The sequence below is a fragment of the Doryrhamphus excisus genome, chromosome 5 (assembly GCF_030265055.1).
Source record: "Doryrhamphus excisus isolate RoL2022-K1 chromosome 5, RoL_Dexc_1.0, whole genome shotgun sequence".
Lineage (NCBI taxonomy): Eukaryota > Metazoa > Chordata > Actinopteri > Syngnathiformes > Syngnathidae > Doryrhamphus > Doryrhamphus excisus.
In genome coordinates, this window is record NC_080470.1 from 13,929,122 (window position 1) to 13,949,097 (window position 19,976).

Here is a 19,976-nt window from a genome sequence, read left to right on the forward strand (position 1 = left end):
TCCCGTCAATGTACTTTTACTACTATTTACTACTATTCTACGAGGCTCTCAAAGCATCACCTTTTTCTCTATCTTTTCTATCTTTTAGCTCCCCCAGTAAGTGTCCTTCCTGCGGTCCTGGTACTGCTGTCATTGCTCTGTACTCTTTGTTGCATCATATTATGCATGTTGTGTATTTGTGTGTGTGTGTGTGGTACCTGTGCTCTTTTGGTGGGATCCCTTCAGAGCCAGGACTGGAGCAAGAGTGACGAGAGGCTCCTCCAGGCTGTGGAACAGAACGAGGCCGACAAAGTATCTGCCCTCATTCTCAAAAAAGGCCTCTGCCCCACCAAGCTGGATGCTGAGGGAAAGTCGGCGTGAGTGTCAATTGGAAGCAAATATATGTAATATGCCAAAATGTTGTGTTGCTGCTGGATGTTCACAGTATCTCAGTCATACTGGAAGTTTGTTTTCTTTTCCAAAAGAGGAAACTTTAGGAAGCAGGTTCCTCAGAGGAGGAGAGACAGATGGACGCCCACCTTCAGTTCTGTTATTTGCAGTGATCATTTCACTGATGACTGCTATGAAGGAACACGTTTACAAGACGCATTTAGGTTGAAAGTATGCTAGAAACACATTTTAAAATGGGATGACATTCAGCCGGTACGCAGGGGAAAAAACAGGACAAGAACTTTGTGTCTTGTTTACATCGTGTCATCTAAACACTATTCCATGATAGCGACAAGGCCGCAAAGCATCTGATATTAACAACTTTTTAAGTTTATAAGTCATTTATACTTACCATTCTGTGTTTCCAAGGCCACCAATCTTAAGTCCATGATCCAGAGATCACTCCTCCTCCTGAACATCTGCACACTAAAGGGTGAACGCTAGTCAAAGTATGCACCCTACCACACGAATGCTAGTTAGGGATGTCCCATATTGGCTTTTCTGCCGAAAACCGAGATGCCAATATTGTCCAACGCTCCATTTCCGATGCCGATATCAGCTGATATAGACTGATATCCCATTCTTATGCTGCTATCGGGCCAACATCTGGACACCGATATCCTCATGGCTTCCCGTGTGTGAATAATGCAACGTAGCGTGCGCATCCTTCCACTAGGTTCCATCTGTCTGTATCTCGAGGGCGGCTGGACTCTCTGGAGGTCATCATCTCTCACGGCGCAGACCTCAATGTCACAGACGGCGCCGGTGTGTTATTTTGATGCTAAAATACGATAATGCTTAACTTTAATCTCGACAGCCAAGGTCTCATGGGTCGTTTGCCAATTTTCAAACCACCAGGTTCCAGTGCCCTTCACCTCGCAGCCAAACACGGACAAAGCGAGTGTTTAAAGAGACTTCTACAGGTAAACAAAGCTGAGTCATTCTCATATGAGCGGACTTATATGAGACGTTTGTTCTGTCATTTCCATGACAGGAGAGACTGGAAGTAGACTTCACTGACACCATTGGGAGGACACCTCTCCATCATGCAGGTACCTTCATTAGCGGCCATATTTACTCCAATAGAATGGAAGACAAGGCCTGGAAGACATAAAGATATATACACTGTTACCTCGGTTAACATCCGACTTGGTTAACACATTTCTCAGTTAACATGTTCACGGCATCCGGAGGTAAACATAGCATACGTCACTTTTTCCATGTTTTTCCATATCTCTAGTTGGGGTGTATGTGAGTGACTATAAGAAAAGCTTTCTTATGAATTTGTTCCAAAAGGTTTGTTCCAGGATTCTAGTTTCCACATGCAGAAAACAAAGTGAAATGATGCTAAATGAGGAATGGATGGAACTTGTTGCTGATGCAGACTTCCTGTACGTCCTGCCAAGATGGAATACAACAGTGTTTATCATCTTTTGCGTCAAATTGCTGCCACTCACAATTTTCTTGGCCCCATGGCGGGGCATTTAGTAGACACGCTCATTGAAAATGCAGAGACAGCAAGGCCAGAGTTTGTTTTGGCACTCCATTTCACGGAACAATACATCACAGCGCAAACCCACTAGTTTGTGATGTGCAAGATTGTACGAAAACTGAGGCAGTTTATGAAAACCAAGGTCAACTAAGTCTAGGACATTTTCTCGAACAAGAATATGTTCTGATATAGGGGTCAGTATACTGTATACTAAAACCCCAGACTGTTCCATATAAGCATCAGTAATCGCTTTTGTCTAGCGGTCAGTGGCTGTTTGTCCTGTACGGAGATCCTGTGGGACTTTAAAGCCGACCTGGACATCCAGGATGGGGTAGGTTCTAATGTGTGAGTCCTACCTCAGGGTTGCATTGTCACCAACAATATTTACCCCTCCGCTTCAAGGATGGCGCCACCGCACTCATCCTCGCAGCCCAGATGAGCCGAGCGGAGCTGTGCGCCTTCCTCCTGGGCCGAGGTGCCAACGCTGACACGCAGGACAACCAGGGGAGGTACACGACGCTTCCTGTGTGCAAACGCTGTAGACGCTGTGGCTGTAGCAGCTGCTGACTGCTTGACAGAGAAAGTGGGGGCGAGTGCCACAAATCTCAGTGGGGTCATTATCGCAACAATGGACGGATTCATCAGGGAAGGTCTGGATGGCTGGGAGGGGGCTAAGTCAAGGATTCAAGCAGGAATAAAACTTAGCCTTGAACAAGTCAGCTCTGCCAGCAATATCATATTAGACTTCATATGTTTTATCGTGTGCACTTCATCCACAATCCTTATGAGAGACACGTCTCTCTATCTTTGGTGTGCTCTAAAGATATTATAGATACTATTAGTAAAACATTTCTATGCGTGTACTTAGCTTAATATAAATATTTTAAAAGCCTGTACAACAAATATTCTGCAACATGACTCAGATTATGCAATACCACTTCTTTTTATTTTTATTCTGAATGTTTATATTGGGCATATATGTCTCTAACCAGAAAAACAGCTAAAAAAATGCTGGTATGCTAACATTAGCATGTTAGCGAAAGTACCGGGAAGGTAAAATATTCTGAACAACCTTTGTTTTGTTGTCATGAAAACATACCATGGTAGGGTTTGAATAACAAAAAATGCTAACAATGCTAGCTTAGCATGCTAACACCTTACATGATAGCGCTAAGTTTCTGCTCAAGTTCATATTTATGAAAATTTAAAAAAATGCTAGTTTGCTCATGTTAGCATACTAACACTTAGCATAATAGTGTCTACCTATGAAAATGATAAAAAAAAAATGCAACTGTGCTAATGTTATCATGTTAGCAATGTTAATAAGCTGTTAGCATGCTAACATGTAACATGATAGTGGTGTTTATATATGTTTCTAACCATAAAAACAGCTAAAAAATGCTGGTATGCTAACTTTAGCATGATAGTCGAAAGTACCGGGAAGGTAAAATATTCTGAACAAGTGCTCTGACCTTTGTTTTGTGGCCATGAAAACATACCATGGCAGGGTTTGAATAACAAAAAATGCTAACAATGCTAGCTTAGCATGCTAACACCTTGCACGATAGCGCTTTCTGCTCAAGTTCATATTCATGAAAATTTTTAAAAATGCTAGTTTGCTCATATTAGCATACTAACACTTAGCATAATAGTGTCTACCTATGAAAATGATAAAAAAAATGCAACTGTGCTAATGTTATCATGGTAGCAATGCTAATAAGCTGTTACCATGCTAACACGTACCATGATAGTGGTGTTTATATATGTCTCTAACCGTAAAAACAGCTAAAAAAAATGCTGGTATGCTAACTTTAGCATGATAGCCGAAAGTACCAGGTAAGGTAAAATATTCTGAACAAGTGCTCTGACCTTTGTTTTGTGGCCATGAAAACATACCATGGAAGGGTTTGAATAACACAAAATGCTAACAATGCTAGCTTAGCATGCTAACACCTTGCACGATAGTGCTTTCTGCTCAAGTTCATATTCATGAAAATTTTAAAAAATGCTAGTTTGCTCATGTTAGCATACTAACACTCAGCATAATAGCGTCTACCTATGAAAATGATAAAAAATGCTACTGGGCTAATGTTATCATGCTAGCAATGCTAATAAACTGTTAGCATGCTAACACGTAGCATGATAGTGGTGTTTATATATGTCTCTAACCATAAAAACAGCTAAAAAATGCTGGTATGCTAACTTTAGCATGATAGCCGAAAGTACCGGGTAAGGTAAATATTCTGAACAAGTGCTCTGACATTTGTTTTGTGGCCATGAAAACATACCATGGAAGGGTTTGAATGACAAAGAATGCTAACAATGCTAACATTAGCATGCTAACACCCAGCATAATAGGACATACTGTTCGTCGTTCCTACCATTAAAAATGCTAAACATCTTAATATAATTATGTTAGCATGCATTATCACGCTAAATTTCTGCTCAAGTTTGTATTCATGAAAATTGAAAAAAATGCTAGTTTGCTCATGCTAGCATTCTAACGCCTAGCATAATCGGGTCTACCTATGAAAATGATTAAAAATGTTACTGTGCTAATGTTATCATGCTAGCAATGCTAACACACTGTTAGCATGCTAACACATAGCATGATAGTGGTGTTTATATACGTCTAAAAACAGCAAAAACAAATGCTGATATGCTAACATTGCGCTCTAACGTCTTCAATCAGGACTGCGTTGATGTTGGCCTGCGAGAGCGACAGCACCGAGACGGTGGCGGCCCTGCTGAGGGGCGGGGCTAACACACAGCTGGTGGACGGCCTCGGAAACAAAGCGGCCGACTACGGCACGGCCAACCATCACATCGGCCACATGCTGGAGAACGGAGCACCCCCGGGTATGCTGTTAAATCCACAATCTATTGACTTTTGACTTGTATGCTATACATCCCAATGACAAACAATGTTTTCCCCATCCTCTGCATACGTAGTTTCTGAGGGCGCAGGCGACGAGGTAATGTTAATCGTGGTCCTCTCTGGCCTGTCGTCATATTCTGCATGTTTTTTTTTTTGCTCTAACAACGGAAATATTCCATGATTAAAATTGAATCCTACCACAGAAATTCGGTTAAAAGAGCCGCTGTAAACGAGGGACGACTGCATGAGGACATTGTGTGTTGGTGTGCTTTCGTTCCCCTTTTCCATACTTTCCTCCTCGTTTCCTCCATGTCTAAATGCTGCCCTCCTCCTCAAACACAGACTCCGGGCAACCACTCAAGTGCCTCGCAAGGGGGCACCAGCCCCCGCAAAAGGAAAGCCCCTCCTCCGCCACGCACCCCTCTCCAGGTAAACATTACATCCAGGTCTTAAATGTGCCAACATAGGAATAAAGTACAATACAAAGAGGGCCTTTTCCATCCTTAAGGGTTTGTCGCCCACGCCACATCCGAGTAGTCCTGCTGCCACCCCCCGGTCGCCTGAGCCCCACACCCCCTCGCCACAGCCTCCTCAATCACAGCAGGTTGTTGGAACTTTATCTTTCTCAGTCCTTTGTACAAGTTTATGGATGAAATATTGTCATGCAAGGTGGAAGATGAGGAGGTGTTTGAGGAGATTCGGCGTCTACGTGTAGAGAGGGGGCATCTTCTCCAGAAGATAAAAGCTTTGGAGCAGCAACAACAGAGCGCCCTCTCTGCCATTGAGGAGGTACTGCACTACCGGTGCACGGCATTGCAAAATGACTCAATGTGTAGGACCGACAAAGTCTGAAAATATCACAATTCAATTCATAGGTTTTATAAAAGTATATACACAGTCGTCCCTCGCTACATCACGGTTCAACTATAGCTCCCTCATCAGTTTTTCCAAAAATAAGAAATTATTAGTCCAAAAAAGACAAGTTATATGTAGTATTGTGGTCCATCAGTAATGTTATGAGACATGATGTTAGATTACATGACCTTTCATACTGCATGGAGGCTGGCTACTGGCCCAGCAGAGCCCAGCCAACATGCCATGGCTGAGACGGACAAATCATGGCCAAGATGGACATGCCATGGCTGAGACGGAAAAATCATGGCCGAGATGGATATGGCATTGGCTGAGATGGATGTGCCAAGGCCGAGATGGACATGCCATGGCTGAGACGGAAAAATCATGGCCAAGATGGACACGCCAAGGCCGAGATGGACACGCCAAGGCCGAGATGGACACGCCAAGGCCGAGATGGACACGCCAAGGCCGAGATGGACACGCCATGGCTGAGACGGACAAATCATGGCCAAAATGGACACGCCATGGCTGAGATGGACATGCCATGGCCGAGATGGACACGCCATGGCTAAGATGGACTAATCATGGCCAAGATGGACACGCCATGGCTGAGATGAACAAATCATGGCCAAGATGGACACACCATGGCTGAGACGGAAAAATCATGGCCAAGATGGACACGCCAAGACCGAGATAGACATGCCAAGGCCGAGATGGACACGCCATGGCTGAGATGGACATGCCAAGGCCGAGATGGACACACTATGGCTGTGACGGACATGCCACAGCTGACATCAAGTGAAAAATGGGTTCTCCTCTCAGTTTGTGTGGAAGTGGTAACTTTTGGCACCGAGATCAAGTGAAAAATGGGTTCTCCTTTGTGTGGAAGTGGTAACTTTTTGGCAACTCTGCTTGAAACACATTAAGTTTAGAATAGGTAAATTGGAGAGACTAGCTCCGTGAAATGCGATGTAAACAAAGTAAAATAATAAGTAAAAAAAATAGTGTAAAAGTCACTATATAGTTGTTATTTGATGTCTAAATGGCTCTAATAATGGTCGTTTCTACAAAAGCTACAAAAATATTCCGTTTATGAATACTGAATCATCCACGTATCCACAATGGGGTCTGGAACCATTTAACTGCCCTAAAAGAGGAAAAATCGGAAAGAAAGACGAACAAAAAGAGGGATGACTATATTTAAAAAGCATTGTGAATGAAATGAAAGCTAAGTCGGCCCTTTTTGTCTGCAACCACTCTAGTTGTCCCACCTCAGGCAGCGCCTGAAGGAGGCAGAGGCTGAGAGGGACAAACTGATGGAGGAGCTGAAGGGAGTCAACGGGATGGGGGCCAGCGACTCTGAGGATCTGGATGACGTGCTTGACTTCCCACGTATGTCGTTTGACTCCGTATTTCATGTGTCCGTGTAGCGCATGTTCAGACACTATCTACCCAATGTTGTCTCCTCCAGAGAGGCTGCTCTCCAAGCGCTCCAGAGCCTCACCTGCTGGAGATGAGACCTCCTCTCAAGGGGATGCAGAGTCCGCCGTCCCGTCTCCCGCCCCCACAGAACCCGTGGAAGAATTACAGAAACAAATAGAGGAGCTTGCATCGCAGAACGCTGAGTTAGTTCTGAAAGTGCAGGTAGATCCCACCTGACTGGAGCCTTTCATGTTGTCATAAACTTTATGATGTCATGGTATAGCAGACCTCAAAGTCGGGAAACCTTCACTTTCATGAAGATGGCAGCCATACCCTCCCTTTTACCAAATGTATGTATTCATCTTACCTGATGTACGCGTCTAGCTCCTACTCCTTCCCTCCCTGCAGATGCTGGAGATGTTCGAGAAGGATGACACAGACATGCAGACCCCCAGCCAGGATTTTGTGCCCATAGCCCAGTATGAGACCATTAGGAAGGAGTTTGAAGCCCTGCAGGAGTGCCTGTCTCAGGCTCAGGCATCTGATAGGGCATCCGGGGTCCTGGAGGAAGGGTAAGATTTGATGGACATTAAAATGAAAGTACTGGAATGTGCAGACAGGCTTTCAGGTAGAACTTATGCTTGCTTGTAGACACATGGTACCTTCTGATAAACTACCCTCCCTTGTTGCCTTAACTTGCATACATTTCCTGTTTTGACCCAATACTGTATTTCGGAAACACTTACTTTTTCTTCATCAGCGACCTAAACCAAGACAAATGTCACCACTTTTATTCCAGGAGCATTTTGCTTGTAGACCAGAGTAATGCTAAGCTCGTCTGCTCGTGGTACCTTCTCATTTGGACATGGATGCAGGAAGCACTGGAATGGAAGAATACAAATATTTGGGTGGAAATCATACTACCCCTGATTTGGGTATAATAAAAATGATCTTTGCCTGCAGTGGTGAGGAGACATCTCCAGCTGAGGAGCTTCTTAAGAAGAAGCTGGCCTCCTCCCTGTCCGAGCTGGAGCAGCTCAAGGAGCAAATGCGTCTGGGGGTGTTCTCTGTGGAGTGTGGGGAAGGCGACACGGCGGCAGCAGGTGTCAGCCGGGGCCCGAGCCCAGAGGCCGAGCAGCTGAAGGCGAGGGTGGCCGAGCTGGAGGAGGAGCTTGCCAAGAGGCAGGCAGAGGCGGTCGCTCGGAGCTCCGAGGACGCTGACAGAATCAAGCAGCTGACGGAGCGAGTCCAGCAACTCAAAGCTGCGGTGGAAGACACCAAAGTGGCCGAGCTGGAGGCAGCAGGAAGAGGGACCCCGTCGGGAGACGCGGGAGCAAAAAGAGACGACGCTCGACGCCTTCAGGAGCGTGTGGGGGAGCTCGAGGAGGAGCTGAAGAAGCGTGTGCCCCGTTCACACCTGGAGGAGGTGCAGGTCACCCTGGGCCTTCAGTGTGAGCAGCTGGCCAGGGAGAGAGCGGAGGTGGCGAGGAGGCTCAACGATGCCCTGCTGGAGCTGGAAAGAGTCAGGCCTCCGGCGAATGGCGAAGAGGAGGAGGAGGAAGAAGAACAGCACTCTGAGAGCTCGGAGCTCTCCGTCACATCAGGTCTGTCATCGACTAATCTGAACACAGTGGAACCTCTAAGTAACCAAATCCACTTCAAATGTGGCCATCTGGGGGATCAGGTTTTTCTTTGGCTTTTTTTGTGAAATGATATTTGCAAAGCAATACCTTGGCTTTTTTTAAATTAATATGTTCTGAAATGGGCTGATAAAAACCAAAACGTATAAAAACGGAAATAACAAACCGCATTAATCCTCTCTAGACACACAAAATATGAAAAAAGATAGAAAATAATTATAATTTCACATGCAAAAACACCTCAAAACACTGTACTGGTACTGGCAACTGTCTTTGGCCCCATGGAGGGTTATTTAGCAGCCAATAAAAATGCATGAGTCAGCAAGGCCTTGGGTGCCTTGTTTGGGCTCTCCGTTTCACCACATGATACACAAAATTTTGGACGAAGATTTTCGACGTGGCCCTAAAACATGAATAATAATACATTATAGCTATTTAAGTGATTTTATGTATGATGTATTGTGTCAAAATAAGACGGGTTTCAATGTGAAATGAGCAGCACTCAGCCTCCCTGGGAAAGTCTATTCCAGGGTGCTGGAGAGAAGGGTACGACCGTTGGTCCAACCTTTGCTACAAGAGGTCCAATGCGGTTTTCATCCTGGTCGTGGAACACTGGACCAGCTCTATACACTCACAAGGGTACTTGAGGGTGCATGGGAGTTTGCCCAACCAATCTACATGTGCTTTGTAGACCTGGAAAAGGCATTCGACCGTGTCCCTTGTGGTGTCCTTTGGGGGGTGCTCCGGGAGTACGGGATTGGTGGCGCGCTACTACGTGCTATCCGGTCCTTGTACAAACGGGGAAGGAGTCTGGTTCGTATTGCCAGTAGTAAGTCGATTCTGTTCACAATTTTCATGGACAGAATTTCTAGGTGCAGCCAAGGAGTCGAGGGAGTCCGGTTCGGGGGCCTTAGAATGTCATCTCTGCTATTTGCAGATGATGTGGTTCTTATGGCTTCTTCGGGCTGCGACCTTCAGCGTTTACTGGGACGGTTTGCATCTGAGTGTGAAGCGTCTGGGATGAGACTCAGTACCTCCAAATCAGAGGCCATGGTTCTCAGTCGGAAAAGGGTGGAGTGCTCCCTCCGGGTTGGGAATGAGGTCCTGCCCCAGGCGGAGGAGTTTAAGTATCTTGGGGTCTTGTTCACGAGTGAGGGAAGGTGGGAGCATGAGGTCGACAGACGGATCGGTGCAGCCTCGGCAGTAATGTGGTCGCTGTACCGGACCGTCGTGGTGAAATGATAGTTGAGCCGGAGGGCAAAGCTCTCAATTTAGCGGTGGATCTATGTTCCCACCCTCACCTATGGTCATGAGCTTTGGGTCATGACCGAAAGAATGAGATGGCGGATACAGGCGGCTGAGTTTCCTCCGTAGGGTAGCTGGACTCACCCTAAGAGATAGGGTGGGGAGCTCAGTCATCCGGGAGGGACTCAAAGTAGAGTCGCTTCTCCTTCACATCGAGAGGAGTCAGTTGAGGTGGCTCGAGTCCGGATGCCTACCGGACGCCTCCCTGGTGAGATGTTACGGGCATGCCCAGCCGGGAAAAGGCCCCGGGGCAGACCTAAGACACGCTGGAGGGATTATGTCTCACAGCTGGCCTGGGAACGCCTTGGTGTCCTCCCGGTGGAGCTGGAGGAGGTGGTCTGGGCTCCCCAACTGAGACTGCTGCCCCTGTGACCCAGACCCGGATAAGCGGAGGAAAATGGATGGGTGGATGGATGAAAAGCACTGAACGAATACAGAGCCACCATCCACCAGTACCAGCCCAGACTTTGTTTTTCAGAGAAGAAATATCCACGTTAGCACTCAATAAGCTTGTCAAATCTTACCTTGATGCATTCCCACGTAGTATCAGCGTTTGGGAGCAAATAGGAGATGAAAAAAAGGCTAAAATACACTAAAGTAGTCTATCTGTGCAGCCTAGGACAAAAGGTACATGGTGCCTTCAAGGACCGTCTTAACAAAGTGGGACGGTGCTTGTATCAAACATGCAAAATGTGTTCTAAATCCAAATAAATCAGAGGTCAGCCGTCTTTCGAGGTTCCGCTGTATGTGCGAGTCCAGCTTTGTGACTGATCAGGTGTCCTGCCCTGTCAGAGCGCTCCAGGCGAACCTTGGCCTCGGTGCGAGAGGAACTCGAAGTGGCTCGGCAGGAAGCCGCCCAAGCTCTCGACTGTCTGTGTGCCGAGCGTGAGAGCCGCGCCCAGGACGCCCTGCAGCTGCAAGATGCCGTCCCGTTCTCCAAGCACAAGGAGGCGCTGTCCGCCGTGTCGGAGCAGCTGGCTGGAACGTTACAGGAGCTCCAGCAGGAGAAGACTTTGCGGACGGAGGCGGAGGAGCAGGCGGTCAGACTGCAGGCCAGACTGCAGGCCATGCATGAGGCCGTGCCGAGGGAGGAGCACCAGAAAGTCAAGGTTGGTGGAAGATCACACTTTCAGGATTACTTCTAGTCCACAAACGACCAGGACCATAAGATCCTCCATGACAGGAGTATTCAGGAGTGCTGGGTCGGTATGGTAGCATCACGCCACTGTTTTTATGGACCTACCAGGCAGAGTTGGAGCGCTCCCTGCTGGCCAGTGAAAGCAGTGCAGCAGCAGCTCAAGAGGCTCTGAGCGAGAAGGAGACGGAGCTGAGGGAGCTCAAGTCCCAGAAGGCCGCAGAGCAGGGTCTGATCTCTCAGGAGGACCACGAGGCCCTGAGACTGTCCATGCAGGCCGAGATCAACGCCATGATGGCTCGCTTTAACGATCTGACCCGCAAACACGAGAAGACCTGCACCGAGGTACACGCACATAGCTCATTAGGCTTTACCGTGGCTGCCACAAAGGGTAAAGGTCCTCGTTCTAGGGTAAAGTTCCAGGTCCCATTGTACAGTTTGTGGTTCCTGGTAAAGTTTGTGATTCCGACTAAAGTTTTTGGCTCTGGGTAAATTGCTTGGTTCCATTGTACAGTTTGTGGGTCCTGGTAAAGTTCATGGTTCCAGGGTACAGTTCCTGGTTCGAGTGTGAAGCTCTTGGTTTCAGGTAAAATTTCTGGTTCCAAGGTGGAATTCCTGCTTCCTGGGTAAAGCATTTGATTCCAAGGTAAAGATCCTGGTCCCTAGGTAAAGTCCATGGTTGTGGGTAGAATTCCTGGTTCCTGTATTAAATTTGTTGTTCCAGGGAAAAGTTTCTGAGGTAAAGATCCTGGTTTCCGGGTAAAGATCCTGGTTCCAAGTTAAAGATCCTAGTTCCGTGTAAACATCTTAGTTCCAGGTTAAAGTTCCTCGTTGTGCGTGAAGGTCCTGGTTCCTATGTTTGTGGTTCCAGGAAAAAGTTCCTGGTTCTGTGTAGAGATCCTGGTTTCAAGGTAAAGATCCTGATTCGGTGTAAAGATCCTGGTTCCTAGGTAAAGTTCCTGGTTGCGGGTGAAGTTCCTGGTTTCTACATAAAGATAGTGATTCCTGGTTAAAGTCCCTGAACCAAAGTTGCTGGTTTGCAGAACCTCCAATGACAGTCTTCCTGTCATTGGTGCTTGTACATTATTGATCCAGCAGTGTGTACAATGTATAGTACAGTGTGTAGAGTGTATAGTAGAGTGTGTAGAGTGTATGGTACAGTGTGTAGAGTGTGGGGTATATTGTGTAGAGTATGGAGTATAGTAGAGTGTGTAGAGTGTATAGTAGAGTGTGTAGAGTGTGGGGTATAGTGTGTAGAGTGTATGGTATGGTGTGTATTGTATGGAGTATAGTAGAGTGTGTAGAGTGTATAGTAGAGTGTGTATAGTAGAGTAGTGTAGAGTCTACAGTATAGTGTGTAGAGTGTATAGTAGAGTGTAGAGTACAGTGTACAGTAGAGTACAGAGTACTCTACAGAGCAGAGTACAGTGTGTAGAGTGTATTGTGTAGTAGTGTAGCGTGTACAGTACAGCGTGTAAAGTGTATAGTATAGTAGTGTAGAGTGTACAGTAGTGTGTAGAGTGTATGGTAGAGTGTATAGTAGAGTGTAGAGTACAGTGTACAGTACAGTACAGAGTACTCTACGGTATAGAGTGTATAGTGTAGTAGTGTAGAGTGTACAGTACAGCGTGTAGAGTGTATAGTATAGTGTGTATAGTAGAGTGTAGAGTACAGTGTACAGTACAGTACAGAGTACTCTACAGAGTAGAGTACAGTGTGTAGAGTGTATAGTATAGTAGTGTAGAGTCTACAGTATAGTGTGTAGAGTGTATGGTAGAGTGTGTAGTAGCGTGTAGAGAGTGTAGAGTACAGTGTACAGTACAGTACAGAGTACTCTACAGAGTAGAGTACAGTGTGTAGAGTGTATAGTGTAGTAGTGTAGAGTGTGAAGTAGAGTGTATAGTGTAGTAGTGTAGAGTGTATGGTTTAGTAGTGTAGAGTGTGTAGTAGAGTGTAGAGTAGAGCGTGTAGTAGAGCGTGTAGTGCAAACGATACCGCTGACTTTCACTGGAGTGGTGTCCTCCTCTTGAGCAACCGGTGCATAATTCATCATTATTCATCAGGCCACATGCCTGGGACAGCCTCCACCAGATCGGACCCCAAAGAGTGTGTGTTTTTTTTTTACCTGTGCAGGTGTTTCAGGTGCAGAGGGAGGCTCTCTTCAACAAGAGCGAGCGGCAGGTCGCGGAGACTCGGCTGACGGCCGTGCAGCAGCAGCTTCAGGAGCTGCAAGCCAAGTCCAGTCACATCCAGGAACTCCACAACAACATCCAAGAGTCCCAAGGCCTGGTCAAGGAGAAGGACCGCAAGGTGAGACCTTTCCAACACCGGGTTGTGGAACAGGGATGACAACGATGGACAATTGTGCAGATAACAGAGCTTTCCAAGGAGGTGTTCCGGCTAAAGGAGGCACTGGGAGCTCTGTCACCTCCCCTTGGCATCATGTCCTCCCCCCACACGCACCATAGCAATCCTGGGCAGCAGGTGGCGCTGCAGAACAGGGTAGCCATACTCAACCAACAGCTGCAGGTCTGCAGGGAGGAAACATGACTTTGAAAGATTATTACTGTGATTATTATGATTATGATTTCTGTCTACCAGGATTGGGAAAGAAAGCACAAGCAGGTGGTGGCTGTGTATCGATCACATCTGCTGGCAGCTGTACAGGTTAGTGTCCAATAAATCAATCAATAAATGTTCCTTCAGTCACTCTTGCATGAGGGGGACACAAATTCACCAAATATGGATTATCATCAAGAAAAAAAAAAGTCTTGCAAAAATTTTAGGGCAATGAAGAACTGTTGCCATATGAAGAGAATAACCTCTCTGATATATATTGGGAGGATGGAACATCATAATAAAAGGAGGATAAATGTCTTCTAATATATGGAAAAACTCATTTCACCAAAGAAAGTTAATATGTCATAATATTATGTCAATGAAGCTGTTGCATGAAAAGGGTAGAAACCTTGTCATAAAGATTATGAAAATAAATATTTATTATATAAATAAATACATATAAATATTATAAAAATTAAGTCATATTAAAATCACAATGGCATCTTCGAGCCACATTGAACCAAAAAAATCTGGGAATTTCAAGAATAAAGTCATAAATATACACAAATAAAGTTGTACATTTACGCAAATAAAATCGTAAAAAAGAAATAACGTTGTTAATTTTCTTGGGAAGTTCCGATCAGGATTTTATGCTGCCGATACCCGATCACTAATGAGTGACAACTGATACCGATTGATCGGAGCATGCCTAAAATTTGCAACAATAAAGGTGTCAATTTAAGAGAAAGTTGTACACTTACCAGAAAGTCATAACATTGGAAATTTATGAGAATAATGTTGTGTATTTACAAGAGAGTCATAAATTTATGATAGAAATGGAGTAAATTAATGAAATATACATAAATGTATGACAAATAAAGTTGTACATTTGTGAGAATAATGTTGTGTATAAAGTAAGTAAAGTCATAAATTTGTGATAAAGTTAATGAGAAATAAAGTAAAATTTACGGGAGAAAAAATGTAGACTTTATGGAAATAAAGTCCTAGGAAGTATTGGCTCACTCAAGCTATGACATTCGCATAATATTTGGGGAATAAAGTTGTCATTTTAACCCAGGGGTGGGCAAACTACGGCCCGGGGGCCACATCCGGCCCGCCAAGTGTTTGAATATGGCCCGCCTGTTCTTTCCAAAATATTTCATAGAAACTCAACGTACAACCTGGCATCATGGCTTGAGCCAACCTTTTGATGGTCGAAGTAGCTGTTTTATCAATTTCGTTATTTGATGTGGTCTGATGTTTACAAATGCTCCTGAAAAAAGGGACACAAGCACATAATAATAATAATTAAAATAATAATAATAATACATTCATTTTCTACCGCTTATCCTCACGAGGGTTGCGGGGGTGCTGGAGCCTATCCCAGTTGTCTTGGGGCGAGAGGCGGGGTACACCCTGGACTGGTCGTAATAATAATAATAATAATAATAATAATTCATTCATTTTTACCGCTTATCCTCACAAGGGTCGCGGGGATGCTGAGCCTATCCCAGCTTCTTGGGGCGAGAGGCGGGGTACACCTGGACTGGTCGTAATAATAATAATAATAATAAAAATAAATTTATAACGCACTTTACATCAAATAAATGATCTCAAAGTGCACATATAGCAGACTACATGACACTTTTACGTGTAAAATATGTGTAAAAATATACGTGTACAAATGGACTGTCACGTGTAAATTAGTATATAGTCTGCCCCCCCCCCCCATCAATTTTATTAAATCAATGCGGCCCGCGAGTCAAAAAGTTTGCCCACCCCTGTTTTAACCCCAAGAAAAGTCTGGAATATATTGGAATGGGAATATGATGAGAATGAAAGATTCTAACAATAGCAGAATAAAGGTATTTGTGATATGAAGAGGATATAATAATAATAATCAGATGAGAAGAAGTAGTCGTAATCTTTCAATATTAGAAGAATAGTTCTCATTTCACATTGAACAAGTGTGAAAATGTTACGAGAAGAGAAGAAGGTTGTCATGTTTTAGGAATAAAGTCTATGTTTGACCAGGATGAAGTTTAAGAATGAGAATCATAAAGCCGCTGCTGATAGGAGATATCAACTATCAGGATGTATGATGTCCTACAGGGCCATATGGACGAGGAGGTGCAAGGTTTGCTCCTGCAGATCCTGAGGATGACCCAGCAGGGACACTGACGTCCATATCCACCCATCCAGTACTGTACATGATATGATACAGTGTATGTGTACTGTACTAGCAACTAGTAGACGCTGAATGAATGAATGAGATTGTTATTTGAACAAGATATATTCCATCTTCTGGTAATAAAACATCTCCATTCCACGGTGGTCCTGCTGGAAGCACTCCCCAAACGCACACCCAGTGATTTCTGTTCTGTGTTTATTGATTGACAAGGGCATCCATCATACATTGTCATCAAGAGGAGAGATTCCTGAGAAAGAAAAAGAACTGCAGCCAAGGAGAATCCTAAGTGGTAAAGTTATAGTTAATGTGTTACAGTGGAAGGCGTTTATCACAAAACAGGAAGTCCGACACTTTCTATTTCTATATTTACACTCACTGTGCCCTCCGTCATGTAAGGTGGGCCGCGTGATGAATGCAAGGATGCAATTTTGACACTTTGCTTTTTCTCATCAATATTTTCACTTCATTCTTCTAATATTTCTTTACATTTTTCAATGTTGCTGTTTTCTTTTTTTGTCCAACAATTTCAACTTTATTATCATCATAGTTTGACTTCATTCATTAGAACTTCTTCTGCTGCCTAATGTTCCAAAAATCATATTAGGGGACCCATCATGCTCATTTTCCACCAGTTGTATTCAGCAGCTACACACGATAACCTTTTTAGATCTCACAGAATCTGCACCTATTCCATAATGCTCTGTTTTAGTTTATTCCACCAGCGGCCCCGCCTCCGGTCACACACCCAAAGTGCTTCCTAACTATGAACCATATAAGGAAGTCCACCCCTCTGCGGAACAGTTTGACCACGCCTTTTCAAAATGAGCATTTTGAGGCATCCCAAAATTTACTTATCTGAAACTTGGGCATGGTTTAACACCAGACTACAACATTCTAACTCCATTTATAGGTCAGAAACTTGGAACAGACACCATAGGTCCCCCTTAAAAACTCATATTTCAACTTTATTCTACTAATGTTCTACTCAATGTTAACGGATATTGTCCATCTCTCAATTTCCCATTCCAATATCAACCAATACTGATATGTGTAACATCACATACCCCCCCATTTGAAAAAAGGGGACGTGCACTTTTTTTGAATGTTGCCCATCATTCCCAATCCTTATGTGAAACATGAACACATATTTATTTCCCCTTTCTGTGCATTACAACACTAGAAAAGGAGTTACCGTATTTTCCGGACTATAAGTCACACTTTTTTTCATAGGTTGGCTGTTCCTGTGACTTATACTCCAGAGCGACTTATAAATGGAAAAAACTGTTTATGTTACATAAACACTGGACACCGTTTCTGTTCATGTTTATTTTTGTGTAGCTGAATAAGCATTGTGTTAGCATATCTTACACCTATTCAGCCTGTTCTCTATTCTTTTATTATTGTTAGAACTTGTAATGTCGGTTTTGGTCTAGTTTGTAAAATAAATTACCCGCAAAAATGTGACTTATACTCCAGTGCGACTTATGTATGTTATTTTCTACCTAATTATGCATTTTTGGCATTGTGTGACTTATACTCCAGGGCGACTTATAGTCCAGAAAATACAGTAATTTGAGATACTAACAATACTAACAATACTGTCATTGGGATATACCTATTTAGACTACAAAGCTCTGTAAAAAAAAAATAAAAAAATGTGTACATGTATTAACACGTACACAGGTAATAGTTGCAGTATCATGCCCTATTTGGATGATTTAAAACATTACCCAAACTTCTTTTCTTGGCACACTGATACTAAACACACAACACACTGACCGCTCGCCTCAGCGCCATTAACATCATTTTTTTTACGTTTTATTGTTCAATATTTTTCAAATGTGTCGCAAGTGGCAAAACAATACCGTCTTGTTTTTTCCTCTAATATTCCAACTTACTTCATTGATATTTTTAGAAGTGGCCCCTGAGCCACACCCTGGACACCCCTGCTGTATGTATGTATGTGTGACATAGAAATGACCACATAGATAATAGATAAGCGGCCTCCACTGTGCACTGTACTGTATGACGTCATGTACACTAGATGGTGTTTCCCTGATTCGGAAGTCGGACGTGAAGCGACATGTTATGTTATTTAGGCGAAAAACCAGCAGCTGCTTCCAAGCACTTTCACTTTCATTGGCATAGCAAAAGATAACAGTCTTTTTACAACACTAGAGGCCTGTCCTTGTGGTTCTTAAGGCACTAAAGTTCGGGACAAGCTGAGGGTCGGGTTCCCGAGGTGAACTTGGATATTCATCAGACATTCGGCATTCATATTGACCGTTCGTCAGCAGGTACTGATGGATACTGTACGATTAGGAGCCGTTCGTAAAGTGGTTGGGGGTCCCAAGTCACATGACCAAAAATATATTCATGATTGAAATGTTTTTTTTAAACAAAATATTTTTAAATTAAAAAAACGAGCTAACAGACGATGTGAAAGTTGTTTGATAGTTGTAAGTCCCGTGACCAAAAATAAATTGAAGATTGGAAATTGTTGCTACCTGCCATTAACTCATTAATTTCCCGACGTTCCCTAAACCAGGGCATACCCTGCTGCTAACTGATATGCTAACAGGCTGAATACCCCGCCGTGTGTGGCTGATTTAGGAGCTTCTAATCCTGGGAAAAGATCGCCAAATGGTCGGTGTGGCAGGAACTCCGAATGTTTGTTGAATATCCAACTTCAAACTAACCTCACTTCCGGTCGGGGAGGGGGGACGTTCACTGGCCACTTCATTGGGTACACCTGGTAAGCTGAGGTGCAGTTCCAAAGCAAAACTCTGCCTTCATAAAGATAATAAGGCTCAATAAATAGATATTTTATCTTGAAGAGAAATTCAGAGAAAATACCTGTTGCTGGCGCTTAATTGGTTCCAGAATATTTTCGTAGGTAGACAGCCTATTTACGCTTACGCTTTTTTACACTTTTAGAGCCCCCTAGACATGAAGAAATACCCCTGTAGTCATCTTTAGACTCCCATTAGCCGGTATAGTAGACGTAATAGGAAAAAAGCCATAATAACTCACGTTTGCATTAGGAGAGTTGTCCTTTTTAAGAGTTGGTGTGGTGGCTAATGTAACATGACTGCCACCTAGCGTCAGTCCCGGGCTTACAATAAGTACATTGGCGGGGCTAACTGGTTAGCTAGCTTGCTATGCTAGCACCAGCCGTCTGTTAAGTCCCTGCGGGGATCCCGTAGCCTGGGCAATGTGATGTAAACAAGGAGTTATAGGAGTTTAAAAGTAAAAGCTAATGTTATTTCATCTCTACGGGGCTCGAATAATGTTTAAAAGCATATTTAGAAAATCATTATCTACGAAAACATTCATTTATTTTCTACCGCTTAATTGACTAATATTGCCCCAGGTATCGCGGTTGGGCGGTTACCATGAGGTAAATGCAGTGCTCTTTTAAACCCCTGTAATAATAAATGTATTTAGATCAATATGTAGCGAGAGCGTTATTATCTTTTGAAAGACTGTATTTGGTGATAGAGTGTAATGCTGTGGTCAGTGAGTGCTTGTATACAGCACATCCATTGTGTCTTCACCACACTTGGGTGACAACACACGAGTCAATATAAATGAATGAAATCTATATTTTCTATATGGTGCTTTTGCTCATGAGGCAGATATCAGGAGAGTAAGAGGTTGCGGTGTGTCCATGAGTAAGTGTAACGTCCATTTTACTCCCAAGGTGTGTATTGTCCTGTTCAACTGCTGAAAGAAGTCATGTGACACTCATGGCTCTGCAGGGAATCCTGGATGTCCTCATGGGGTTGTTTGTCACCTTGGCTTGGTGTTTTGTTTTTAAAGTTTAGCTTAATAGCTGCATGCTGGGGGAGTTGTGGCCACTTTGTCTTGATATGAGAATCCAAAAGGCAGAAAAAGTAAGTAAGTGATGTCTCATTCTTCGTGGTCTAAGTGTCCACTTGGCATAAACACCCAATTTGGTTTTGCACTGGGAGATAAAAGAGGCATAAAGGATCATATTAGACAAAACCATACAGAGACACTAATATTCAACAGAAATATTATGTTCATGGTGGTTAAATACTAAAATA

At 43.9% G+C, this 19,976-nt stretch overlaps 3 protein-coding genes across 7 annotated transcripts in view; 1 reads left to right on the forward strand and 2 right to left on the reverse strand.

Annotated features, from left to right (window-relative positions):
• shdb (Src homology 2 domain containing transforming protein D, b) overlaps positions 1-752 on the reverse strand; it is a 69,569-nt gene extending 68,817 nt beyond the window's left edge. For both annotated transcript variants that reach the window (XM_058074352.1, XM_058074351.1), the window contains exon 1: positions 198-752. The gene's annotated coding sequence lies outside the window, so the exon portion shown is untranslated. The remainder of the gene's footprint in view (positions 1-197) is intronic.
• ankrd24 (ankyrin repeat domain 24) lies at positions 1-16,383 on the forward strand. Its single transcript, XM_058074367.1, has 20 exons — positions 1-356; positions 1,106-1,194; positions 1,288-1,352; positions 1,424-1,481; positions 2,182-2,252; positions 2,324-2,430; positions 4,614-4,780; positions 4,874-4,908; positions 5,308-5,403; positions 5,469-5,588; positions 6,917-7,046; positions 7,126-7,298; positions 7,485-7,648; positions 8,040-8,680; positions 10,814-11,130; positions 11,268-11,501; positions 13,290-13,466; positions 13,527-13,685; positions 13,758-13,823; positions 15,828-16,383. The coding sequence occupies exons 1-20, from the start codon at positions 166-168 to the stop codon at positions 15,894-15,896; spliced, it is 3,129 nt and encodes a 1,042-aa protein (XP_057930350.1). The 5' UTR covers positions 1-165; the 3' UTR covers positions 15,897-16,383.
• shc2 (SHC (Src homology 2 domain containing) transforming protein 2) overlaps positions 15,921-19,976 on the reverse strand; it is a 26,120-nt gene continuing 22,064 nt past the window's right edge. For 2 of the 4 annotated variants that reach the window (XM_058074347.1, XM_058074346.1), the window contains exon 14: positions 15,931-19,873. The gene's annotated coding sequence lies outside the window, so the exon portion shown is untranslated. Of the gene's footprint in view, positions 19,874-19,976 lie in introns of all 4 variants that reach the window. The other 2 variants (XR_009129962.1, XM_058074345.1) reach the window with 2 other exon arrangements.